General features: G+C 51.5%; 1 protein-coding gene across 1 annotated transcript; it reads left to right on the top strand.

The window, feature by feature from the left end:
• Window positions 1–27,915, top strand: LOC122378573 (probable chitinase 2). Its single transcript, XM_043359798.1, has 7 exons — window positions 1–282; window positions 21,238–21,447; window positions 23,155–23,314; window positions 24,546–24,642; window positions 24,948–25,151; window positions 26,048–26,362; window positions 27,190–27,915. The coding sequence occupies exons 1-7, from the start codon at window positions 222–224 to the stop codon at window positions 27,469–27,471; spliced, it is 1,329 nt and encodes a 442-aa protein (XP_043215733.1). The 5' UTR covers window positions 1–221; the 3' UTR covers window positions 27,472–27,915.
• The last annotated feature ends 23 nt before the right edge of the window (window positions 27,916–27,938 follow it).

The raw sequence follows: 27,938 nt of genomic DNA, 5'->3' as shown, positions 1-27,938 counted from the left end.
GGCACGGCCGCCGCCGCTGCGGGCCGTCCGGCCGGCCCCAGGCGCCGGCCTCCGCGGGCCGAGCGCTGACGCAGCCGGCCGCCGCGGCAGTCCCGGCGCCGCCGCCGTCGCAGCAGCAGCAGCCGCAGCAGTGTGCTGATCGCAGACGGTCGCCGAGGAACAGCAGCGAGTCGGGCCGGGCGCGGAGGGCGCTGTCGCCAGTGACGGTGCAGCCGGTGGAGATGACGCCTCTGGGCGTGCTGCTCGGGCTGCTGCTGACGCTCGCCGCCAGACACACGACAGGTGAGTACCTACATATCACTGCTATCTCACAGCAGTGAGTGAGACGGCCGCGGACGGAACATGGCGCCGCCCAGTCGCCCCGCGCCGCGCTCCCCGGACGCCGCGCCGGTGCCCGCGGGCTGCAGCTCGCATTCCGGCGGGACGCCGAGATATAGCGACTCTGTGTCCAGTCCGGTGGAGATGGTGACTCGGTGCCGGACCGGACAGCGCTGGCGATTCTAATATCCACCCGTCCGCGGGTCAAAGCCATGAATCATCGGCATCACTGGTCTCTAAGACTCTGAGTAGTCACCGATCCCCCACTCTTCGGGATCCGCCGCACCGCGCTGGCGGCGCTCTGCTGCCGGCGGCGCCCCGTGCCAGCGTGCGACGTCCGTTGCGCAAGTGGCGCAGTGGTTTCTCGCCTGCAGGCCGGCGAGCGGTGATTCACACCGGCAGCGCCTTTGTTTCTGGAGCTGCGCCGCCGGCTACGACGGCTCGGATCGGGCGAGCCCCGCTCTCCCTCGCGGTCAGCCTTGCGTCGACCGCTGACCCCCGACCAGGTCACCGACCTCGGACCGCCCCGCCCCGCCCCGCCCCCAACCGGCCATTACAGCACTTACGTGCTGCGCTGTTGTAATCTTCCGAAGCTCGTGAGATCACATTCGCTGTAGAGTGAACAGCAATGTTGTGGGCTACACCAAGAAGTTGGTAAACAGTGCCGTATCACCATGACTGTGGACGCGCGCTGACCTCTCAGCCGCTCACCGGGGCGGGTCACCGGGCGCGTTTCACCTGTCGATCTCTCCGCGCAAGGGCACGGCATGACACCCAACCCTGACCTGACGGCCTCCCACGCCCAAAGCTGTGGGCCAGGAGGCCTGCCTCGCGTACCTCCGGTGCCTCTCACACCCTCCCTATCGGTGTATCGCGACCGCCCGCGGCAGGCGGTGGCATCTCCGCCACTGAGGACGCCGAGACGCTCCGTCCCGCAGCCGCCGGAGATAGTCCGCGCGTTTCCCGAGCCGCCGGCGCGCAGAGCTTTCACCCGCGGCGGCCCGGCCGCACCGGCGCGGCGGCGCCGCGAGCCCGGTGCCAGCGCAGCACGAGGGAGGGACGGGACGGGACGGAAGTGGGTACGCAATGCCTGCAGAAAGAGCAGTGCGTGACCTCTCGACTGACATTGTTTGCAAAGCAGGGTAGCGTGCGTCAGTTGCAGACGCAACAGAGGAATATGGGAATTGCGAATATTTCTGCTTCGCAAACCACGCCAGCGATTTCATTTCACGTGCTATTCAATAGCTACTCTCAGTAAATGTTGATAAGAAAAGGGCTGGGTTCCTTTGCCTTTGCAATATCTATATAACCGCGGGATATCTGACCTCTTGCGGCGGTCTATTGCGTCCGATCAACGTGACACTGACCTCCACCCATTGTGTGCACATGGGAAAGGGTGAGAGGCGGGCACGGGCGATTGTGCCGGTGATAGTTTCACTGCGCGCCGATCGGCACCGCTGGCCACGCGCCGGGTGGGGCCGCCTGGGCGTGGCGAGGGCCGGCCCTGGCCACGCTGTCACGCGGGGAGGCGGGCCGCCGTTCGAGGACGGAGACGACAGGGACGGAGACGGAGACGGAGACATGAGGAGACTGAGGTTAAAAAAGGCGTTGGATACGGAGATAAATGAGGGAAAAGAGATGAGAGACGGATGAACTGAGACGATGGAACGGAAGCAAAGATACAGAAAAGAGATAAGAGAGACGGAAATGGGAGACAGCGCAACAGGAAAGGTGGAATGGAGACGCAGGAGACGTTGGTAGCCGCTTGACAGACTATTATAGAGGAGGCTGTCGTGCGGACACGGTGGTAGCCGAGAAAATCAGATAGGAAGAATATCGAAATGGAGAGAGATGATGTATCGAAACGGAGATGAAAGCGAAGTGAAAACAAAGGTATGACACAGATGCGTGTAAACAGAGAGAGAAAGGACGAAAATGAGACTTGGGCGTTGACAAGTTGAAAAATGGGTGAAGAATAAAGAGCTAAAGGGGTTAGGAAATGCTTATACATCCACTTTCATGCCCAACGTTGACTGAAAACCAGTATTTGTATTTGTATTTGTATTTGTATATTTAAAATCGCCAACAGACAATAAGTCCACTTAAAAGGCGAAGTCAAAGAGACAGTAAAACAGCACACACCCACACACACAACACACACACACCTACATACACACACACACACACTGAAGATAAAAACACGTAGGGTTATAAACACAGGAGATGTAAATAAATAAATAATAGCCTAAAAAGCCTAGTAAACAAGAAACACTAAAAGCACAGCGGATGCGATCACGCTGCTTCCAGCCCTTTCACATAGTTTAAAACGTGTCCTCTAAAAGTGTAGAAACTATCGCTAAAGACATCAGCGGGACTTCTAGTTAAAAACACGTTCATGGCCCTCGGTAGTGAACGTGTGAACGGGCGAATATCGAAAATGGAGGGTTATAAACGACTAGTTTCACCAGTGAGTTATAAGCGAATTATGCATACCTACGTTAAGTATTGACATTGAGGCGACATCACCCCTTGCCACTGCGTTAAACATGTCTTTAATGAGCCACGACTTCGTCCAGTTCTATCTATAGAGGAGCTGTGAGAGAGAGACAGAGTTGGAGCGAATCTAGCTCGTCATGTGGACAAACCATCTTGTCATCTGACGCCGCCGGCTAGTGCTTAGACATGACGTCCGGAAAGGGGTATTCACCCGTGCCCGTCGAGGAAAAGCGACGCCATCTGGCCCTGCCTGTTATGCAGAACACTCCCGACTAGTGACGGTCCGATGCAAAGCAAAACGGTCTGCATATTAGGCGTTGAAGCGTGAATTGTTCCAATTTAGTTACATAGCTTATATGTATAGCGAAGCATGTTTGATTGGGCTTAGGCCAAAAAAACGGCCGTATGCATCGTTTGAAGGGTCGTTTGTGCAAAAAAGAACATCTGCACAAATTCACAGGGCCTCCCAAAACCACGTGCTAACGTTGCTTATTTTGCCTCATGTGAATGCCTTGATGCCCCAAGCTGTGGTGAGTTCCAAGTTCCCCGCCAGTCGCCAACTTTCAAGTAATTTGGCGGAGAACAACAAGCCACATAGTAACAAGCCGTTGCGAGTATCCACACCAAAGGTGATGGAAGTCGATTTGTTTTGCGGCGTCAGATAGGCATAGTCAACGGGTAATGACGCTAACTTTGTATGCAAAGTTCCAATTTATTCATCTTTGTGGCGCAGATTGCCTGCCATGGCGGTGATTCCATAAGGTAGGTACTGCGAATCCGCTGTGTGGAAAACTTAGACGCATGCTGCGCCGCAATACACCTGCGTATTCCGGCACAGTAGTAACAGCTCTATCAACTCAGGAGCCTTGCTTACAAAATAAGTTGAATTAAGGTGTCGTTGGAGACATATCAAACCTGCTTCTGTTACGCGGCGTTTCCGATTGATATTTTTATTGATATTTCGATGTGATGTCGATGCTGATTTTTGTCGTGGTACCGTGATTTTCTTTCTGTTTTCTTTGTTCGACATCATCGCCGCCGCGTAACGCCTCTCACGCTCGCCCGTCAGTTTGTCGGCAGATCATTAAGCAGTTTAGATTCCCAAAGCCCAAAATGCATAAAAGCAACAAGCTGTCGTGACTGACTAATTTTGTTAAAGTCTGAATTGTGCCAATTTCCACTCTCATATCTCGGTAAACGTTCAGTGCCTACGCATCATAGGTAAATTAAACCAAACAAAGTGCCAATAATGCCAGGAAAACTCAATAGCCTCATGTACTGTTCCGCTACAAGCACGTTACGGAACTATGAAGACAGAGGGAGGGAGAGGAAGAGTGAAAGAGAAAGAATAAGAGTGAGTGAGTGAGTGAGTGAGAGAGAGAGAGAGAGAGAGAGAGAGAGAGAGAGAGAGAGAGAGAGAGAGAGAGAGAGAGAGAGAGAGAGAGAGAGAGAGTGGGAGAGAGGGAGAGAGAGAGAGGGAGAGAGAGAGAGGAGGCTGTTTAGTTTCGACAACTATCGATTCGGCGTTCATGCCATAAAACGGCTAGCGGACACGCCGAATGATCCCGGCCGCACCTGCTCAGTACTACTGTCTTACTTGTAAAACTTGTCGGCCCGGGTGACCTGACGAGACTTTGTTAGACGCGCGGAGAGAACAGGCTAAAAGCAAGTTACTAATTCGTTTCGTTACGAGCCAAAGTTGTATCAGTCAAGTACGTGGTGGTGACACTTGTCAATTCTGTACTGGGTGGAACGAGACAATAGTCACAATAAAATGACGCCTCGCCGGTCCTGCCGGCGCGCGCGGCTCGGCGCGGTTGTAAAACGATTACCGATTTGGATTGTTACCAAGCGATGAGTGCAGTGGCACCTGCGCATTGTCGGTCGGCCGTACTGAGAGCCGTGCTATTCTCTCTGGGGTTGAGTATCGATTTCACTGTTCAGCGTCATAAACGAGCAGCTGGTGATGCTGTGCGACTGGTGGACACGCCCGGGCAATACAGGCCCACTCAGAGCGGTCACAAACAATATCGATCAAGAGTAGTTCATCTGACTTTTTGGCAAGTGTTAAATGGTCGGGGTGGGCAGCTAGCATCATTATCTCTGGGCTTCCGCAACTGACATTATTACATGCATTCACCTCTCGTTCATTATCCAGGTCATCCTGGAAGCAACCTATAGCCGAAATTGACCACAGAGTCGGCCTACTCTGAGGGCAATTAGGAGCTTCCGGAACGAGCTAGTAATAATCACATTCGCACGACAACCATACTTCGGAAGTGGATCCCAGAAATTAGTAGCCCCCTCCAAGCGGCTAATCATGGCACCACCATGTAGCCCCGTTACATGAGATACCCTTTTGTCGTGATTCCTTAGACTCACGGAACTCTAACCACCTCGGGGTACGTCCGGAAAACCACAGCGGACTACTCCCGGAATCCGTAACGGGGTACGTCTGGAATACCACAGCAGACTACACCCGGAAAACCACATCGGGACTGTCCGGAATACCACAGCGGACTTAACCCAGCAACATAACGGGGAACGTCTGGAATACCACAGCAGACTACACCCAGAAAACCACATCGGGACTGTCCGGAATACCACAGCGGACTTGACCCGGCAACATAACGGGGTACGTCTGGAATACCACAGCAGACTACACCCGGAAAACCACATCGGGACTGTCCGGAATACCACAGCGGACTTAACCCGGCAACATAACGGGGTACGTCTGGAATACCACAGCAGACTACACCCGGAAAACCACATCGGGACTGTCCGGAATACCACAGCGGACTTAACCCGGCAACATAACGGGGTACGTCTGGAATACCACAGCAGACTACTCCCGGAAAACCACATCGGGACTGTCCGGAATACCACAGCGGACTTAACCCGGCAACATAACGGGGTACGTCTGGAATACCACAGCAGACTACACCCGGAAAACAACATCGGGACCGTCCGGAATACCACAGCGGACTTCACCCGGATATCTATCAACGGCGTCAGCGTGATGCATCACCCTACATCCGGGTTAGCTAATCAGGCACGCACCCTGCACCGCCGCTTCTCACCAGCGGCAGCACAGGCAATCGAACAACGACGCCTGCCCGTTTCACTGCCGGCTCACGACAGTACGGGCCCCCAAACTGGATCTGACCTTCAGCCAGCCAATGGCACGTCTCCAACCATTCGAAAATGTGTGGAGGCATGCAGGTGGTATCTCCATGCAACGACCAACACTGCCTTAAGTACAATCGCACTACCTTGACCGGGACAGGGAGGACAGCACTTATTTCTCATTCCCCGACAATTGAAAAAGTGTAATCCAGTCGATTGTGTATACTGTACCAACACGCTTCAGCTCGCTTCCATGGAGAGGTAATTACGGCCACGCATGGCCAGCCGTCGCTGTCTCATTTATGGGGGCAGTAAACCCAGCGCTCACAGAGCAGTCGGGAGATCTGGGCTGGTGCTGTAGAAACTTTACAGTAAATAGGCGTCATACACTATTGCATGTGTCCTAGAAGTGGACTCGTCGCAGCTCTCACTGGTGCGGGGCATGATGCCAATAATGACAATTAGTAGTAATAATCTACCCCATTCGATATAATGGTAACGACTGGACTATTTTCCTGGTAAGGGCGGCTGGTGTAACGCCAGGCCGTATATGTATCTCTTAACCACTACAATTGTTGTCCCGTAAATTAGTCGCTGAATAGAGGAATGGAGCCAACTGACAATGATTGTTTATCTTATTGACTTGGTCCCAAAATCGTTCGGTTATCTGCTGCACTAACAATTTACATAAATGATAACGATGCGGCGTCCCCTACTAAATGGCTGACGCTAAATAGGCGAACCGGCGCGCCTGGAATTCAGTTGAGTTTGGCGGAGTGATATTGACGTAGTTTACCAAATATGCCAGACGCACTGAATGTCAATTAGGTGAGTGGTCCTTCAGCAAGTATAGGACATTACTAAATGATAATGATACGGCGTCCCCGAAACTAAGCGGCTGCCACTAATAGGGTGAACGGCGCGTCTGGAATTTTCTGAATTAGGCAAAGTTATATTGACGTAATTAACCAAATCTACCAGTCACACTGAATGACGATTATAAGAGCGTTCTTCAACAAAGACAACAGAACAGGTTGACAATAGAATAAATTGACTTCTACGTAATGCCCCTTTGGCATCAATTTCACTGCTGAGAGCCACTGTACCGAAATGTAGCATTCATCACAAAATTAAAGCGGGCGTCGCTTTACGTTTTAAGGGGAAGTTAACTAGTAATAAAACTAGACACTATATCTGTTCCTGATCATGCGTTTTCCATGCCTGGGTTTCATCTAGAAAACGTGCCTTTACCGAGAATTATAGTAAGGTTGGAACCCAACGTACTCCGCACTTAACCATGCCGCATTATATGAAATAGAATGCAAAACGTTCAGCCGCAAAACATTGAATGCGTGAAAGGTGTTTCATTTTGGACCTCCTTGAGCTGTAATTGATGAATAAGCGAACTGAGACCTACTAGCAAGTAACAACTATCCGGATAATTGCGACTGCATACAGGAGAACTACCGTCAAATGGCATGCTGAGCACTGAAGATTTTTTTTTTTAAACAAGATATTGATTACTGAAATTATCTGGTATTGTCAGTTGACGTCATCCAAGCGTTAATATGAGCTAATGACGGCAGGTTAATAGCAAAGTAATAAAAGGACAACCCCCAGATCCTCAACGCTCAAATCGACCCACTCCCCTTGATATTTGACCGAGATATATCATTTGTTAGCCTTGCTACCCAATTATAGACCACAATTTCCGAACCCCGTTCTACTCTATCATCTACCCGACCTCGTCAACCCATTGCTTCGATCATCTCCCTTTCGTTATAGCCCCTCATTCGCCATCATAGTCTAGTTTCGTCAGTGGGTTATATTGTATGTTACGTGCTAATTTCAGGAGGAGGGAGTAGGGAGGGCAGTGGGAGCACGACATATTTGACATGCACAATCCGCATCATACACACGTGAATGCACACAGACATAAACTAACTTCAGAGCAAGCGAAGGCGTTATAGTGGGTACGAGATTTGCACAACTCTTTATGACGACGTTAACAGTACGCACACAAAAATGATGCAGAAGTCTGAACTCCACGAGTAAGTGACCATTTACCGAGATATTTGAATCAATTGACAGACTCAGATTTTATGTTAGTGGGCCAAAAATAAAGCATTCGATAGGCTGGAGAATCTAATGCCGCCGAATGACCGGCGACGCGCTGCCGGACTTACATGATAGTTGTCGGTCGCAGGGGGGGTCAAGAAGCCGACCAGTCAGCCCGGTATCGACGGCGATTCTCACACCGAACGATCACACACCGCGAATGACTGACAGTCCTCCAGCGTGAGTGAACGAATGCGTAGTGTCTTGACGTCCGGGACGAATGTCCCGGACCGAATGGTCCGGCGACCCACGCGGTGTACCGCCACCAGTAGAGTCCAGTGACGAGTGTCCGACTGAGAGACAGAGTGTGTGCGCGCTCGTGTCGCCGCTGCTTTTATAGGGAGCAGCGGAGCGTATCGATCGGCATCGATCGGCAATCGGCCAACACGGCTCGGAGATAGGACAGTGTGTTACATGAAATTCGGTTCGAAAGAAAGTACGGCGTGTCACATCAGAAACAATCTTGGAAAAATTCCGTCCTCGGAATTTCGAAAAAAAAGGTGGTAACATCGATATCGGAAGAAAGTACGGCGTGTCACATCAGAAACAACCTTGGAAAAATTCCGTCCTCGGAATTTCGAAAAAAAGGTGGTAACATCGACATCGAAAGAAAGTACGGCGTGTCACATCAGAGACAACCTTGGAAAAATTCCGTCCTCGGAATTTTGGAGAAAGGTGATACCATCGATTCTGAGCGTCACATACAAATACCTCCTGACCTAAATCCCGCCCCCTGGATTTCGACATTGCGGTACAACAGGCGTATAGTACATCGAGGTGAACATGGTTCGCTGAAGTACATTGGAAATCAGGCGTATTTGACATCATTGATCCAAATATCTCGGTATTCCTATAAGCTAGCGCGACGTCAGCGACCTTGCTGCTGCAGGAACGCTTGCTACATCTAAATACTATGGTCCTAGCGACGGTGACCCACACACCACTGGTGCAGGTGCACTACAGTATGCACACACTGCTACATTTCTACTGTATGCCTATGTGCTAGTCCTTGTCTCCATCTTCCTCCGGTCATCACTCGTCTTCTCCCTTTTCACTTCTCCCTCCTTCCTTGGCGTATTCCTTGTCCTTCTATGCCTCCTTTTTCTCCTCTTCCTCCTCGCTTTCCGCCCTCGTCCTGCTCCTTATCCTCCTACTCCTCTTCTGTCTTTTTCTTGTCCCACTTGCTTCTCTTCTTTCTTCTCTTCCTTCGTTATGAACTGGCAGTAGTCTGGTTCGATGTGTCGAGGTCAGGAAGAATTAACTGTTTCCGTCGGTAGACTGTTGGGCGGGTGGTGAACTTCCAGTTCAGATGTAACCGGTACTGGGCTTCCGGCTGATTTGGTGGCTGACTTCCGGCTCCAGTTGGAAGCGGCTGAGAAGTGACAGCCGTTCGGCCGAGAGGTGACGGCCGGACCAGACACGGTTAGCGGTCATGACTGGACAGACCACCGGACGGCGTGCGAGTGTAGCCGTCCCCTCAGCTGTCCGCTCCCGTTGCCGCCAGTCCGGGTATGGCGCCACCGACCGACAGAATCTGTGAAAATATTTGCTGGCAGTATCATGTTGCAAAATAATAAGGAATGGGTAGGACATGCCACGGTTAAGGAAAGCGGGTCAAGGACTTGGTCAAGGTTACGTTTATGTTTGGTTTGCCTCCATATAGCTGATAATTTTTTTCATTCTGTTTAATTCCCTCCAAAGCTTTAATAGTTCCGTGTCTCCAGCATCGACGCGTTGTTGGAGTGAAACTATGCCTTTCTGTTCCGGACCGCCTCTCGTGGTGTTGTTGACGGTCACGACGCTGGGGACTGGATCCTGTGCCACTTCAAACTTCTTGATCCACTTCTAGTTTCGGCCAGGGCTGTCGGTCGGCTGACCAATACAGTATCGAAACTGATGTCGTTGTTTCCCGTGCTGAAACCTCATACGGCCAGCATTCTGTACTCCGCATACTCGTTACGCTTCAAACTGGTGGCATGATGGTGCACATATTCTCCGTACGCGCCTGGGTCGGCAGTGCTTATTGGTTGTCTCGTTGTCCCAGTTATGATATTGACGATGCTGGTTGACAAAATGCCTATGATGATCTCGTAGATGGCGTTGCTGCTGATGAATTGGTGGATATTTGTCTCCAGTCGTCACCCACTGCTATTCAACATCTCTGATCAATTTCTGACAGAATCAACGTCAGAATTCGGTCAACTTAGATCTGGCGTTGGTTTCATTGTCGTGCAGCTACTCGTTCAATCCAGGGTTGGCGCTGCCGATGGGTTAATAAAGCGGCTCTATGTTTTGTTCTCTGTGAGCCTGGATGTACGGTCGCCTAACCCAGCAGGCGGTGGCGAGAACACGAGTAGAAGTGGCGGGGGTTATCCGAGCATAAGTGAAGGTTTGTAGTTTAAAGCACTCTGGTTCCACAATAACTGACTCCGGCTGGCTGTAGCACTGTTTCATGGCTGAACTGTAGCCTGGCAGGCTGATCACCGTCAATTGTAACCGCATGCTGACACGTTCCTGAAGACCTTGACTGCTAGCCTTTGAAGAGTTCATTTTGACATCAAAAGGATCGTCGATTGTTCGTGACTTCCATATCTGATCGTGTCCGGGGAGGCAGAGTCGTCTATACTGCAACCACAACAGTTCAAAGAAGTAGCCATAAAGTATTTGTCTGGCACCTAGGGGACAGCTGAGCTTTCCGAAATCGTAGTGTCGAAGTGACCTGCATGGCATTGTAGACGCATTTAAATTCACCTCGTAGCGAGTCTCAGGTAACCGCTTGCACCTCGATCTGATACGTCTTCTTCTCTTCATCATCATTCATCATCTTCTTCATATTGGTCCTCCTCTCATCACCAACAATCGTCTTCTTCATCTTGATCCTCTGCATCATCATCTTTCATCTTCACATTGGTCCTAATCATCGTTCATCTCCTTCAAATTGTCCTCTTCATCGTCATTCATCTTCTTCATATCGGTGCTCTTCATCACCATTCGCTTTCTTCCAAATGGGGTTCGGCACGACGCTTGGAGCGGCGGTGGGAATCTTCAACTTGCTGGATCATGCCGCTCTTCTTTTCTTCAACCCCCCATACTGGCCACCATTATGTTACGCGGCGTTTCCGATTGATATTTTTATTGATATTTCGATGTGATGTCGATGCTGATTTTTGTCGTGGTACCGTGATTTTCTTTCTGTTTTCTTTGTTCGACATCATCGCCGCCGCGTAACGCCTCTCACGCTCGCCCGTCAGTTTGTCGGCAGATCATTAAGCAGTTTAGATTCCCAAAGCCCAAAATGCATAAAAGCAACAAGCTGTCGTGACTGACTAATTTTGTTAAAGTCTGAATTGTGCCAATTTCCACTCTCATATCTCGGTAAACGTTCAGTGCCTACGCATCATAGGTAAATTAAACCAAACAAAGTGCCAATAATGCCAGGAAAACTCAATAGCCTCATGTACTGTTCCGCTACAAGCACGTTACGGAACTATGAAGACAGAGGGAGGGAGAGGAAGAGTGAAAGAGAAAGAATAAGAGTGAGTGAGTGAGTGAGTGAGAGAGAGAGAGAGAGAGAGAGAGAGAGAGAGAGAGAGAGAGAGAGAGAGAGAGAGAGAGAGAGAGAGAGAGAGAGAGAGTGGGAGAGAGGGAGAGAGAGAGAGGGAGAGAGAGAGAGGAGGCTGTTTAGTTTCGACAACTATCGATTCGGCGTTCATGCCATAAAACGGCTAGCGGACACGCCGAATGATCCCGGCCGCACCTGCTCAGTACTACTGTCTTACTTGTAAAACTTGTCGGCCCGGGTGACCTGACGAGACTTTGTTAGACGCGCGGAGAGAACAGGCTAAAAGCAAGTTACTAATTCGTTTCGTTACGAGCCAAAGTTGTATCAGTCAAGTACGTGGTGGTGACACTTGTCAATTCTGTACTGGGTGGAACGAGACAATAGTCACAATAAAATGACGCCTCGCCGGTCCTGCCGGCGCGCGCGGCTCGGCGCGGTTGTAAAACGATTACCGATTTGGATTGTTACCAAGCGATGAGTGCAGTGGCACCTGCGCATTGTCGGTCGGCCGTACTGAGAGCCGTGCTATTCTCTCTGGGGTTGAGTATCGATTTCACTGTTCAGCGTCATAAACGAGCAGCTGGTGATGCTGTGCGACTGGTGGACACGCCCGGGCAATACAGGCCCACTCAGAGCGGTCACAAACAATATCGATCAAGAGTAGTTCATCTGACTTTTTGGCAAGTGTTAAATGGTCGGGGTGGGCAGCTAGCATCATTATCTCTGGGCTTCCGCAACTGACATTATTACATGCATTCACCTCTCGTTCATTATCCAGGTCATCCTGGAAGCAACCTATAGCCGAAATTGACCACAGAGTCGGCCTACTCTGAGGGCAATTAGGAGCTTCCGGAACGAGCTAGTAATAATCACATTCGCACGACAACCATACTTCGGAAGTGGATCCCAGAAATTAGTAGCCCCCTCCAAGCGGCTAATCATGGCACCACCATGTAGCCCCGTTACATGAGATACCCTTTTGTCGTGATTCCTTAGACTCACGGAACTCTAACCACCTCGGGGTACGTCCGGAAAACCACAGCGGACTACTCCCGGAATCCGTAACGGGGTACGTCTGGAATACCACAGCAGACTACACCCGGAAAACCACATCGGGACTGTCCGGAATACCACAGCGGACTTAACCCAGCAACATAACGGGGAACGTCTGGAATACCACAGCAGACTACACCCAGAAAACCACATCGGGACTGTCCGGAATACCACAGCGGACTTGACCCGGCAACATAACGGGGTACGTCTGGAATACCACAGCAGACTACACCCGGAAAACCACATCGGGACTGTCCGGAATACCACAGCGGACTTAACCCGGCAACATAACGGGGTACGTCTGGAATACCACAGCAGACTACACCCGGAAAACCACATCGGGACTGTCCGGAATACCACAGCGGACTTAACCCGGCAACATAACGGGGTACGTCTGGAATACCACAGCAGACTACTCCCGGAAAACCACATCGGGACTGTCCGGAATACCACAGCGGACTTAACCCGGCAACATAACGGGGTACGTCTGGAATACCACAGCAGACTACACCCGGAAAACAACATCGGGACCGTCCGGAATACCACAGCGGACTTCACCCGGATATCTATCAACGGCGTCAGCGTGATGCATCACCCTACATCCGGGTTAGCTAATCAGGCACGCACCCTGCACCGCCGCTTCTCACCAGCGGCAGCACAGGCAATCGAACAACGACGCCTGCCCGTTTCACTGCCGGCTCACGACAGTACGGGCCCCCAAACTGGATCTGACCTTCAGCCAGCCAATGGCACGTCTCCAACCATTCGAAAATGTGTGGAGGCATGCAGGTGGTATCTCCATGCAACGACCAACACTGCCTTAAGTACAATCGCACTACCTTGACCGGGACAGGGAGGACAGCACTTATTTCTCATTCCCCGACAATTGAAAAAGTGTAATCCAGTCGATTGTGTATACTGTACCAACACGCTTCAGCTCGCTTCCATGGAGAGGTAATTACGGCCACGCATGGCCAGCCGTCGCTGTCTCATTTATGGGGGCAGTAAACCCAGCGCTCACAGAGCAGTCGGGAGATCTGGGCTGGTGCTGTAGAAACTTTACAGTAAATAGGCGTCATACACTATTGCATGTGTCCTAGAAGTGGACTCGTCGCAGCTCTCACTGGTGCGGGGCATGATGCCAATAATGACAATTAGTAGTAATAATCTACCCCATTCGATATAATGGTAACGACTGGACTATTTTCCTGGTAAGGGCGGCTGGTGTAACGCCAGGCCGTATATGTATCTCTTAACCACTACAATTGTTGTCCCGTAAATTAGTCGCTGAATAGAGGAATGGAGCCAACTGACAATGATTGTTTATCTTATTGACTTGGTCCCAAAATCGTTCGGTTATCTGCTGCACTAACAATTTACATAAATGATAACGATGCGGCGTCCCCTACTAAATGGCTGACGCTAAATAGGCGAACCGGCGCGCCTGGAATTCAGTTGAGTTTGGCGGAGTGATATTGACGTAGTTTACCAAATATGCCAGACGCACTGAATGTCAATTAGGTGAGTGGTCCTTCAGCAAGTATAGGACATTACTAAATGATAATGATACGGCGTCCCCGAAACTAAGCGGCTGCCACTAATAGGGTGAACGGCGCGTCTGGAATTTTCTGAATTAGGCAAAGTTATATTGACGTAATTAACCAAATCTACCAGTCACACTGAATGACGATTATAAGAGCGTTCTTCAACAAAGACAACAGAACAGGTTGACAATAGAATAAATTGACTTCTACGTAATGCCCCTTTGGCATCAATTTCACTGCTGAGAGCCACTGTACCGAAATGTAGCATTCATCACAAAATTAAAGCGGGCGTCGCTTTACGTTTTAAGGGGAAGTTAACTAGTAATAAAACTAGACACTATATCTGTTCCTGATCATGCGTTTTCCATGCCTGGGTTTCATCTAGAAAACGTGCCTTTACCGAGAATTATAGTAAGGTTGGAACCCAACGTACTCCGCACTTAACCATGCCGCATTATATGAAATAGAATGCAAAACGTTCAGCCGCAAAACATTGAATGCGTGAAAGGTGTTTCATTTTGGACCTCCTTGAGCTGTAATTGATGAATAAGCGAACTGAGACCTACTAGCAAGTAACAACTATCCGGATAATTGCGACTGCATACAGGAGAACTACCGTCAAATGGCATGCTGAGCACTGAAGATTTTTTTTTTTTAAACAAGATATTGATTACTGAAATTATCTGGTATTGTCAGTTGACGTCATCCAAGCGTTAATATGAGCTAATGACGGCAGGTTAATAGCAAAGTAATAAAAGGACAACCCCCAGATCCTCAACGCTCAAATCGACCCACTCCCCTTGATATTTGACCGAGATATATCATTTGTTAGCCTTGCTACCCAATTATAGACCACAATTTCCGAACCCCGTTCTACTCTATCATCTACCCGACCTCGTCAACCCATTGCTTCGATCATCTCCCTTTCGTTATAGCCCCTCATTCGCCATCATAGTCTAGTTTCGTCAGTGGGTTATATTGTATGTTACGTGCTAATTTCAGGAGGAGGGAGTAGGGAGGGCAGTGGGAGCACGACATATTTGACATGCACAATCCGCATCATACACACGTGAATGCACACAGACATAAACTAACTTCAGAGCAAGCGAAGGCGTTATAGTGGGTACGAGATTTGCACAACTCTTTATGACGACGTTAACAGTACGCACACAAAAATGATGCAGAAGTCTGAACTCCACGAGTAAGTGACCATTTACCGAGATATTTGAATCAATTGACAGACTCAGATTTTATGTTAGTGGGCCAAAAATAAAGCATTCGATAGGCTGGAGAATCTAATGCCGCCGAATGACCGGCGACGCGCTGCCGGACTTACATGATAGTTGTCGGTCGCAGGGGGGGTCAAGAAGCCGACCAGTCAGCCCGGTATCGACGGCGATTCTCACACCGAACGATCACACACCGCGAATGACTGACAGTCCTCCAGCGTGAGTGAACGAATGCGTAGTGTCTTGACGTCCGGGACGAATGTCCCGGACCGAATGGTCCGGCGACCCACGCGGTGTACCGCCACCAGTAGAGTCCAGTGACGAGTGTCCGACTGAGAGACAGAGTGTGTGCGCGCTCGTGTCGCCGCTGCTTTTATAGGGAGCAGCGGAGCGTATCGATCGGCATCGATCGGCAATCGGCCAACACGGCTCGGAGATAGGACAGTGTGTTACATGAAATTCGGTTCGAAAGAAAGTACGGCGTGTCACATCAGAAACAATCTTGGAAAAATTCCGTCCTCGGAATTTCGAAAAAAAGGTGGTAACATCGATATCGGAAGAAAGTACGGCGTGTCACACTTCCAAGTTAAAAAATTATACGCGACTGATAGCGAATGAGAAAGCCAGGGACAAGCCACCAGGGACCGGACCACCCATCCAGCCAGATTGACTCGGTGACTTGTCCCGTACCGTCCGGTTCGCTGTCGGGACTGCAGAGTCGTGTGTCGACGCGCCTCGCCGACACGGCCACGGGGTGGCCGGTTTTCCGTGACGGTTCACCGAGCTGACACCGTTAAGACACTGCGCCAGACGCCACTCGGTGAGAATCGACACCACTAAATTATTACTCCGTTTTGAGGATGGCGTTTTGATATTGTTTATGGGTTTTATTTATTTGGTACGTTTATGGCGTGTGAGTCTCTTTCCCGTCAACATATGAGTGTGTCGTTGGACAAGTCTACAATGAGCTTTCGCTCTACGATGTTTTGATAGATTTGGCACGGTAAGTACCTAACTATGTAACAACCATGACCAAGCAAATGGAGTTATAGGTAATGAACGTATCTTATAAGTACCTTCCTATAGCTATTTGCCTACGTAATTTTCCATCCATCAATTGTTTCTGTGGAAAATGATTCTACCATTGTTAGTGATAAGTTACCCTGTGCTAAAGAACATCATAACAAGTCCGTAATTAATTACTGAATAATAATCGGTGTTTTCTACTGGTTCATTAGGTCATAAATTTAAAAGACGTGACTCAGATGCAGTTCAATTGGACATTTGAAAGCATTTAATCCGTTTCACAGAATAACAAGCAAGTCAGGCGGGATTTTATCTGTAATTCCACGTAGGGGAAAGTGGGGTAAGACGGTCAAGGTAGGTAAGACGGGCACCCCCTCTGCAGACCAAACCAATAGCGCTACGAGCGAGAAAAATTAGGACCAGAATAGCCTTTCCCACTACACACCGCCATTGAAGTCTGGTGAATTTGTGTTCGGTCAATAATCTTTTATTTTGATTTCTTTAAAACACTCATTTCATTGAAAACATTCATAATGTATTGTGCAAGCTTTTGTGTGCAGCACTATAGAGTTAAAAACTGGCAATCACTTGTGGCACACTCATATGCCTCCAGTGTTCATTCACCGCGGATTTGCTTTGTCTGCATCAAATTGTCCACAGAGAAAAATCGTGCTGAACTTCTGACATTGAGTTTGGGGTAAGACGGGCAACTATGAATCCGATGGGTCTGTAATGGTAAAAATATTTTTGTTGCTGTAGGAAAAAAGAAGCATTTCTGATAAGAATATGTTCGATTCCGATACTCACAGACATGTTAGCAATATTCCTTCGGCACAGTTTATTCTCGAATAATGAATGTGAAAAACGGCTCTACATGGCTTCTGAACTAGGGCCTATATACGAGTATACGCCTTCTGCACGAATCTCGTATACTGCCATTTCCGAAGCACTTGAGACCAACGAGCGACTGTATCAATGCGGCTAATCTCGGGCATTTGCTGCGAGCTGTGCTGGTCGGTGAAAGAAGCTGGCCGTCTTGCCCTACCCATGTGACCGTCTTACCCCATGGAGTGGGGTAAGATGGGTTTTTGCAAGGTTTTGCAAAAATAGCTGCAGTTTATTTGTTGAGTCAGGTCTAAGTCTCATCTTCTGGCAAATGGAAGTAAAATGTCTGTAAAAGGTTTTCACTCAGTTTCCCGTTTCTATGATGTTTCTAACCGGCCGAAAAATGGCTCCAAAGTTAAGGTGCCCGTCTTACCCCACTTTCCCCTACTGCAACACGCTCCTGCAACGGAACTAAGGAAACGTTATCACCAAGTGATTTCACAGCGTCATTTCCGCTGAGCCGGCGTGTCCTTTTCCAACTACGCTCGCATCAGCGCCGTTCCTCCGAAGTGTCGGCCGTTCCCGGCGGCGGCGGCTGCAGGGCGTCCCTCCGCCTCCGTCCGCCGGCCGGTATGTGCCGCCCCGCAGCCAAGGTCACAGACTGGGCCACTTTCATGTGCGGCGCGGCTCGGCCGGCCGGCCGGCACCTGACGGCAGCGGCAGCACAGTGGCTGGCCTTCGTCCGCCCCGCCGGTCCCGCCACAGCCGACTGTGACGTCATCACAGACACGGTGTGACGTCACTGGTACCGTGCTGCAGACAGGGAATGACGTCAGGGAATAGAGATAGCGTCACTGGTCTCTCTGGCGTCCAGCCGACGCATTCAGTTGCTGGCCTGCCTCTCGCAAATCCCCATCTTCTAGTTTCTACTTCGACCTCCTCGATCTCAAGCAATTCCCTCGCGACCAACAAAGATCTCAGTCCGAACTTAGTCTGGGCCCCAGTGCCAGTCAACTCAGTCCGATCAGTCTGTCTGACCCCAGTGACAGTCCCAGCTCCTCCGTCCAAGTGACGTTCCCAGCCGGGATTCCACCGATCGCCGCTCTCAGGGTGAGGCTCTGACTCACTGCAGTCAACAGTCGGCGGATAACCAGACAGATCAGCTGATTCATCTGTACTTGGACTGGTCTTCCCTCAGCACTCACTGCAGTCAACAGTCAGCGGATAACCAGACAGATCAGCTGATTCATCTGTACTTGGACTGGTCTTCCCTCAGCACTCACTGCAGTCAACAGTCAGCGGATAACCAGACAGATCAGCTGATTCATCTGTACTTGGACTGGTCTTCCCTCAGCTAGCCGTACAGAGGAGGTTGAGCGAACTCCAGCAATATGTGGTGACTGGTGGATGACAGAGGGCAAGATCTAAAGCTACCCAGCAGCTACTCTACGCTAGCGGAGCAATGAGTGAGAGATACAGGCAGCAGCTAGAGCAACCATCAGACAGCCGCCTATTTCATCTTCGCTCAAAAACCCAGACCTCTTCACCTCTTCATACCACACACCACACATGCACACCATCCGCCATCCGGACCGGACATCGCTATGGACCACGATCCGGACCGTGTAGGGACCGGACGGGACCGTGTAGGGACCGGACCGTGTTCGGACCGGACCGGACCGCGGACCACCACACCGGTCAGCTCGCGTCGGACCGTACCAGGCGGCGGACGGCACCGCGCGCCGTGCCACTAATTTGGACCGGCCGCCGGGGCGGTGGACGGCACCGCGCCGGTCAGCCGAAACGGTCGGCGGTGCGGCAGCTGGCGCAGCCGTGGGACCGTGTTGAACGGACCGGACCAAACCGGACCGATTGGACCAGACCGGTGTCACCAGCGCCGAGCCAGAAATAATGGCACAGATTTCACACGGATGACGATTGAACGGTAACGTAACGTGTCATGTGTATAACTTGATTAACGATAACGAGTGAGGCGGCCGCACAGAAGGTGCCCGTGGTCTCAATCGGCAGGAAATGGCGATCAAATGTGATCAGTGACGCAGTGTTGACATTATTTGACACTCTGTGCAAATGGAAACATACATATAGCTATGTGACAGCATCCATCAGCTAGGGCATGTCGACAGCATATTATCAGTGATACTATAAAGGCTTTCCCAAATGAAATGTTCATTGAAAATTCGGAGAACAATAAATGGAAATACTGACAACGCCGCTTTGTACAATAAAATCCATTTAGTTCCGGGACGACCTTCCGGGCAGAGATTCACACCATCCATGTGCGTCTCAAGGTTTCGGTGAGTTACAAAAAAGAATCAAAATCGCACAAAAACGTTCATTTCCTTTATCTTCTCCGCACTAGACATCACAAAAACAACCTCGAATCCCCGACCATTCCGTCGTCATAATTAGACGTAATATCGAAATGATTCGACATAACACCGAACCCTAAGTAAAGTCACTGAGTCGACCGTGCCCAGACTGAGGCGGGGATGCGCATAAACCAGGAAAACTGCCGGTCCCGCCGACCTTGGCTAGAATGAGGAAATAAGCGGGGTCGACTCGGACGACCGGCGGTGACTGCGATTGGGCACAGAACAGCAGCACCGGAGGTGAATCAGGGCCGCGCTCAGTCGCCGATATAACGAACTGATACAGCGTCGTGACAAATTGAGTTTTCCTTGTTCAGCAGACAGGTGCATATATGTGTGCGGTGTGCGCCATCCCTCCTCCCCCATACACACACGTGGAGCGGTGCGTGCCGCTGACATGATCACAGACACATGGTAGGGTTTACTGAGCGGCTGAAAATGCGTTCGGGGTTCACTGGGCGGTTGAAAATATGCCCGACACTTATCTCCTGACAGATCGTAAGGCCTACGACATCGTCAGACCGCCTCATTTTGTTAAATTAAATAAAAGGTCGTCATTTTAGCTTGTCAATGCAATTAAATTTGCATTTTAACTGCTCGTGAAATGTAAAGCACTGATAGCGATTAAAAGTGCGGACAACATTTTCGTGATGAGCTTATTTACATGCCATTAGCCAGCATTCGGTGTCCTAATTGTCCAAGGCTCAAAACCACAGCTCCTTGCAGCGCCGACTGGCTGTGGCGAGGCTAGCATGTGGTGGCACCAGGAATCGTCCTTGAGCAAAAACATCGATACATGAAGCCCTTCAGTTTTGTGCGGCCTCGACTTTGGCCTCAAATCACGCACGAGCTGCAGCAGGCCACGGATGATCGGCCGACCGCCACCAGAGGCCTGCCCAGGACGAGCGGTGCGACAGAGTCAAACTGCGCTGACGGTGTCACGGTGCCAGCCTCACGCTGTCCCACACATCGGCCGCCGAGCCAAACCTAGTCGGGCCTGATGACACCGGGAAAAGATAGCCACCCGATTCGGCGGCGGCGCATGCAAAGGCGCGGGCTTTTCCCCATGTCGATCGGCGACGATGGGCCACGTCGGTGCAAGGGGGAAGGGGGCGGGGTGTGCCCAGCACGAGGACAACCACCTAACGGTGTGGCCGGACCGGCTCTGAACGGCCGGCAGGCGCCGCCGTGCGGGCCGTTCGCACGGCTCTCGACGGACGAGGACAGGTCTCCGGAGCCCGTAGCGCCTATGAAAACATGTGTGTGCAAGTGTTGCATCGTAATGGCATTAGCACATTGAGCACACGTCGCTAGTTTGGTGTCTCCAGTGACTAACGCTGATAAAAGCTCATTTTTATATACGGCTCGTACAAAATTGGCGGTTTGTAATGAATGTGGCCAGTGGTGAATTGGTGATGCCACTATGCTGGTACTGATGTAGCACGTAAACAACCCAGGATCAGCCTGTGAAAGTCGCACCTCGCCAGTGATACCTAACTACCCACACTTCACCTCAGCTCTGACCCGTCCCTGTCGCCGTGTTTCAGGCCAGGATGTGACGACCCACGACCGGGTGGTGGTGTGCTACTTCGGCTCGTGGGCCTTCTACCGGCCCGAGGAGGGTAAATTCACCGTGGACAACATCGACCCGCAGCTGTGCACACACGTCGTGTACGCGTTCGCCGGTCTGGACGAGACCAGCCACAAGATCCGATCGCTCGACCCCAACCTCGACTTGGACGCCGGAGGAGGCCACGGTCAGTCAAAGCTGCAACATGATACCGGTGCTTATCTCTGACTTGAACGGAAGGGGGTGGGGTAAGGACTAAGGAGCGACCGTTCTGTATTATTTCCAAAATGTATCATCAGCAGGGACAGGTCAACAGTGTCGAACTTAGACATGGACTGTAAACATAGAAGTCCACAGTTTATTGCCAAACACCAGGCTGTAGGGTATCTTGTTTAATAGTTAGTTTGGCAGTGCACCAGAGCCAGGCGCATGGGTTGTACAAACATTTGTTCCTAACGGGGTATTATGAGCTGATTCACGAACTCAACAGGAATATACGTTCAGGCTAGCGATGTAGTAGGTACCTAAATTATCCGTCAGTTTTAATAACTGCACGAAAACGCGTGAAATGGGTCGAAAGGTATGCAGTTATGCCAAACTAAATCAGAAAAAATAGAAAGCAGTCCCCTAAGAAATGGATACGTCTAAGGGTGGCCTATAACTATTGCCAAAAAATATAGGATATAACTAATCAGCCAGCCTCCTACCGCCGCCCAGGTCATCATGTGACCGTTATAATACAGCCGGAATAAGTGCGTTTTCACGGCCCCACTGTCCCGCTATTCAGACGGCTATTGAGACGGCTGCGGCGGCGGTACGTAGCGGCGGAAGTAACAGTCGAGCGGCGGCGGGCGGCCTTCACCGCGGCCCGCTCCGCCGGCCGACTCAGTCAAGTGGGGGGGGGAGGGGGACGGTACCAACCGGCACAGGCGGCCGACTGGCAGGGACGGTGTGAAACACGGACACCAGAGCTGGTAACAGGAACCAGACATTGCAAATTGTCAGGTAACTCTAGGTGAGGGGACAATCTTGCTAAGAACAAACTCAAGGTGGAGTCTGGAGATAAATAACATAAGCACTGAGAACAGCGAAAATGTAGCTAACAGGAGGACACCTACATAGATATCACCAATAAAGGTGAAGCCAGAATGGGATAAAGTGCACCGAAATTCGCCCTATAAAAATGCTATCAAAAAATTAACTCGCTGTTAGTGGGAAATATAAATGTCCATGATGCAAAGTGCAAACGAATGAATTCAAACCACATTAGCTGAAATTGTATTCATTTTCTAAAGCTATGAAGCTATTTCGCTAAATATCACGAACCAAACATTTTTCATATTTTTTTATAGGCGAACAGTTAGACGGTTTTCTCCCGAGTGTCGTATAGCGCAATAAACCAAATACCTACGTGTGCTAATGCATGTGCATTTGCAAGTCAATATATCACATAGGCACAACACGTGACAATTTGGGCTAGCCTGTTATTACGTCACTCACATAGCTAGCACGCTTGGCATGCTGGTAGTTCCGATAAGTAGTTACATGGATTATCCCAAATTGGAGCGCCCAATTTGGCAGCACAAGCCCATTTTTACGCTTGGTTCGCGTTTATGACAGACTTTTTGTACGGTTTATTCCTTGCCAGCAGCATTTTTGCAACAAAATCATTGCGCTACTTCAACTGCCTACTTTTGATTGTTACTCAAGGACATCTGATACCGAAAGTTCACCATTGCATGAAGACTGGTGGATGGCGTGATGTGTGTAACTATCATTGTATATGCAGGCAATGCCGGTGTTTGATTTGGTTAGTGTCGTAATGTCGTCTCCCAGTGTTCCACCATCAGCCAGTGTTTATTCTATTCACCCCTCTCCCCGTCCTCATTCGCAGGTTACTACCGTAAGTTTGTCGAGCTGAAGCGTCTCAACCCGCGACTCAAGGTCACCATTGCTGTCGGCGGCTGGAACGAAGGCTCCAAGAAGTACTCAGACATGGCCAAGGACCCCGTCAAGCGGGCAAAGTTCATCAACAGCACCATCGACTTCCTCACGTAAGCAGCCGCTGCACCCGTGATTGCTTTGTAGTTTGTACGACCTATTGTGTTTGCAGCTGCCGGGAGTAAATACCGCGGAATAGGGAGGTGCGAATTACGCCTCAGCAGTGTAGCGCCGCCACTGTATTGGACATCTGCTTGAGAAAGGTTTGGCCTCAAACTCCATACTCATTATCATAGGACGAGGTCGCTAAGTTTGGCGTGGAAAATACCCAGCAGCCAGTCATTGCTTACGGTGTCCGTTTCGGGTCATACGCTCGGACCTGACTCATCCTGCCGTCGTTCCCGCGGCTGCAGCCGACCTGGGACGGTGTACCGGCACTCAGTAGCGGCCGCGGCCACCTGCAGTCGCTGTCCTCCGCTCGGCGGCACGTGTGGACACTCCCCGGCCGGCCGGCGGTCAGTGCTCCCGGCGCAATCCTGTCCGTCCGCACACCCAGACGGCGCCAACCGGTTCCGATTTCCGCGCCAACAGGTCAGCCGTCTCGGCGCTGACCTAAAGAAGCACCGGCGCGTGCGAGATGTCAGAGGCTCGTTGTGCAACTGTGGCAGAAACAAGGCCGCAATAGATGAGCTATCTATCGGACGGCGAGCAAACTGCTGAGGCTGCAAGGGTGGCCCGCTCAGAACGGCTACCGGAGCGCCCACTGGAGTGACGTCATTCCACGCCACTTTTGACGTCATTGCACGCCACTTATGACGTCATTTCACGCGGTGCGCCGCATCCGTTATCACCATCGCGTGCTGCGCTCAACCGGACTAAATCGCGTCACCGTTTTCCGTTCTGGTTACTATTACCGGATCTTCACGTCCGTCAAAACTCAAACGACTTTTATGAGCTCCGCCATCCGCATCCACATCCGTATGGTGGCGTCTTTTAGCATGCCTCTCGTCGGTCTCCGTACTTTCCGTATTCCCAGCTGACTGCCCGCCCCGGATTCGGTGCTCAAACTCTTCACAATGCCGAATGCGGTGTGGTTCTAACTGGCTGGCTGGTTGGCTGTTGATCACCTTTAACTGTTCACCGTCCGCCTCTCGCGCCATCCCGGCCGACCTTCCTGTTCACCCGACCAGTCCTCTGTCCTGTCTTGCATCCTGTTCATCGACATCCTTCGAACAGCCAGTGAACGGACTAGCGCTATCCGTCGGTTATCGAACCAAACCTAGCCCGACTAATCAAACATTGCATAGTGACTAAAGGTCTTGAAAGGTGACTTTTCCGCCGCAGGACGCACGGCTTCGACGGCCTGGATCTGGACTGGGAGTACCCGGCCCGGCGGATGGGCATCCCCGAGGACAAGCAGAACTTCGTCAAACTCGTCGAGGTAGGTTACTGGCAGTGAACGGGCAACGTTGACCAGCGTCCGATATAGAAGGACCAGGAACAAGCAGGCTCAGAACAGATCACCCGGACGCCCGGAAATGTGAGGTCATTTTGCTCGCTTCTAACTTAAAATAAGGTCAGAATAGCTTTGGGAGGCTGGATCTCCCATTCTACAATTAGCGCATGCAAGTCATACGATCCGTCTTTCCTCGCTGTAAGGGGCCTCTAAGTTATCTCATAGCAACTTAGTCTGACTTCTGTCGAATCTCTGTCCGATCCCGTCTGACCTTTGACTTCTGACCTCAGGAGCTGCGTGAGGCGTACGAGCCGCGCGGCTGGCTTCTGACGGCTGCCGTGGCAGCGCCTCAGTCCATCATCAGCGTGTCATACGACGTGCCGAAGCTGTCCAAGCTGCTCAACTACATCCACATCATGTCGTACGACTACCACGGCAAGTGGGACCAGGAGACCGGCCACAACGCGCCGCTGACCGGCGAGGAACTCAGCGTGGTGAGTGGCAGCGAGACGGCCGGATAGTATGGGTGTTACCGTGTGTCCGCGAAATCCTTGAGTTCGCGGAGTCATTGGTTACGAAGTCACGGGTGCTGGGACTGCTGCAGGGAGGAGGGTGGAGGGTAGCTGTGGACAGCGAATAGCTTGCTGACGGCGGGATGGAGATGGGCTTTAGAGGAGCGTGGAGTGGTGGGATCGAATGGCAGAGGTATGGCGTAGAATAGAGTCAGGCCGCCCCACACTGGACCTCGCATGCGGGTTGCGAGTTTGCGGGTTTTGAGTTTGCGGGCATAATACTAATTCATAGAGTAATTAGACCGTATCCTAATGTTAACTTCATGAATGCAGTGAAGCCGGTACACCTTCAGAAAATTACATATAGTCGCAGTACCACCGCAACGAACCAAAATTCGACTCCAACGAAAAACCCGCAAGCCTCGCAGAACTCGGAGACCTCGCAGCGAGGAAAATCGAAGGTTGGCTCAAAATCAACTTTTGGAATGCGATGTAAGGTGGCTCGCAAGCCAAAAACATGCAGACTTGCTTGTTAGATGGTAGTGTGGGTCACTCAGCTTGTATTATTTGATTGTGAAGAAACTCGAAAACCCAAAAACTCGCAACCCGCATGCGAGGTCGCCTTAGCTGCAGCAGTGTAGAGCGTCACTGGTGTTTCAGTGGAATGCATCACCTTTGAGTGGAAGAGACAAGATTGGGTGGTATTGCGAGCTTAGAGCGAATGGTCCGAGACCAACCAATTACCAAGCTGTCCGTTGCTTACCACGAACGATATGTGGATCGTGACAGAGAGCATAGCAACGTTGGCAGATCGGGCCCAGCTTCACAAAGGACGAGCCATCTTCGCCATCTGTCTGACATCTCACATGTCTTCCCAGAACGCCACGCTGAACACCTACCTGGAGCTTGGCGCCGACCCTGCCAAGCTGGTCCTTGGCGTACCTCTTTACGGGCGCACCTTCAAACTGGTCGACGTCGACCGGCACGAAGTGGGCGACCCGACCGCCGAGAAGGCCTTCAAGGGCCCCTACACGCGCGAGGACGGCTTCCTCGGCTATAACGAGATGTGTGAGATGCGCGCGGCGGAGCCGATCGCCTGGACCACGCGATGGGATGACGAGGCCAAGGTGCCCTACGTGTTCCACAAGAACATGTGGGTCAGCCTCGACGACGAACAGTCCATCACAAACAAGGTGAGGGAGATGAGGGGACGGATTGGAGGGGAGACAGTGCAGGGGAGAGGGGGGGGGGGCGGTCGCGGGATACGAACTATTTACTGGCGTGGACAGTGTGATGAGAAAGCGTACGAACGACGAGTATGACGCGGAGGAGAGCAGGATTTCAGATGTTCTGAGGTTCTGAGTGCTCTCGCTAATCAGAGAAGGAAAATGCTAAGCAGAGACTGTACTTTCATCGGTTGCCGTACGTTAATAGCTATATCTCTCGGGATATCGAGCATGTCCAACAAACCAACACAATCATGGGGGAAATTGGACTGCCCTCTGGTTTGATACCCGTGTTTGATCACCTAGCATGCCATGTGAAGCCCTTGAAATTTACATGTACGGTGCATGCCAGACGCACTATCACTGAAAACATCCTGAAAAGTATTCCGTCACTGCTGATGGCACGGCAAAGTGTTAAATATTTACCAACTGCCCATCACCGGCTCAGGCTCCGTCATAAACAGATCCTGCTGAGAGACTGTTGCCAACCGAGGCCCCATTCCCGACCCAATCACAGTCGCCCCACCTATCGGTGACAGTGGCTCATTGACATCCTAAACAACATCGTCATCCCATCCATCGAAGACAGAGCTCAACCTCTAACCAAATTCGACCAGCCCGTCCCCCGACTATTTAGTTTTCATGGTTTTCTGAAGTCGGGTTTGACTTCAGAAAAAGCGTGTGCAGTCGATGTTCTTCTCTACCTACAGTCCCCACAGTAAGTACTTTGGCCTTCCCGTCCCCCAGTCCGTGCCCTGCGGCCACATTCCACTGACGCCCGCTATGACCACCAGGTGGAGCTGGCGATGCGGTACGAGCTGGCAGGAGCCATGGTGTGGACACTCGACACTGACGACTTCCGTGGCAACTGCGGCACCAAGTACAAGCTGATGCGCGCCATCAACCACGCACTGAGCACGGCACAGCGCGGCACAGAGCCACCGCCCACCGAGCCGCCCACCACGCCCGAGCCGGAGCCGGAGCCGGAGGAGCCCAAGAGCACAGCCGCCGCCGCCGCCTGCCATCTACCGGCGCTGCTGGCACTCACAGTTCTCAGCCTGGCCGCCAGGGGGTGAGCAGCAGATCGGGAGACGAACTGAGGAGAACTGAGAGGTGCCCGTCCGCGGAGACTGAGAGGAGAGCAGAGGAGCGGCAGGTCACACAGCGGGCTCCGGGACGATAGCGACCCGCGCCGCCAGAGCGGCTGTGGCTGAGCAGCGAGGGTGGCGGCTGAGCGCCGGCGCGGCGGTCGTGCCGGGGCCGCCGGCGGGGCGGCGCGTCCGCCCCTGCTGTGATATCGTGATGGTGTGACATGACGTAGTGCCTGCGGAGTGCCGGTGCCGAGCGGTCCCGGCGAGCCCACTCGACTGCCACGGGCTGACAGGGACAGTCACAGTGTAACGCTAGAGGTTAACTCGCCTGCCGAGGCTCGTTCGATCGACGGTGTGACAGTCGAATGACCGAGTGGAGCATGTCGTGTGCGTGTGTCGGAGTTGAAAATATACTTATCTTTCGCTTCATTTTCCACCAGTGTCATATTCAT

This window comes from Amphibalanus amphitrite, unplaced genomic scaffold (genome assembly GCF_019059575.1).
Source record: "Amphibalanus amphitrite isolate SeventyFive unplaced genomic scaffold, NRLGWU_Aamphi_draft 000061F_arrow, whole genome shotgun sequence".
Classification (NCBI taxonomy): domain Eukaryota; kingdom Metazoa; phylum Arthropoda; class Thecostraca; order Balanomorpha; family Balanidae; genus Amphibalanus; species Amphibalanus amphitrite.
This window is presented reverse-complemented; position numbering and strand designations above follow the sequence as displayed.

Coding starts and splice junctions, on each gene's coding strand:
- LOC122378573 (XM_043359798.1), top strand. CDS start 222: ATGACGCCTCTGGGCGTGCTGCTCGGGCTGCTGCTGACGCTCGCCGCC. Junction 21,448..23,154: donor GGACGCCGGAGGAGGCCACG/GTCAGTCAAAGC, acceptor CCTCATTCGCAG/GTTACTACCGTAAGTTTGTC. Junction 23,315..24,545: donor AGCACCATCGACTTCCTCAC/GTAAGCAGCCGC, acceptor TTTCCGCCGCAG/GACGCACGGCTTCGACGGCC.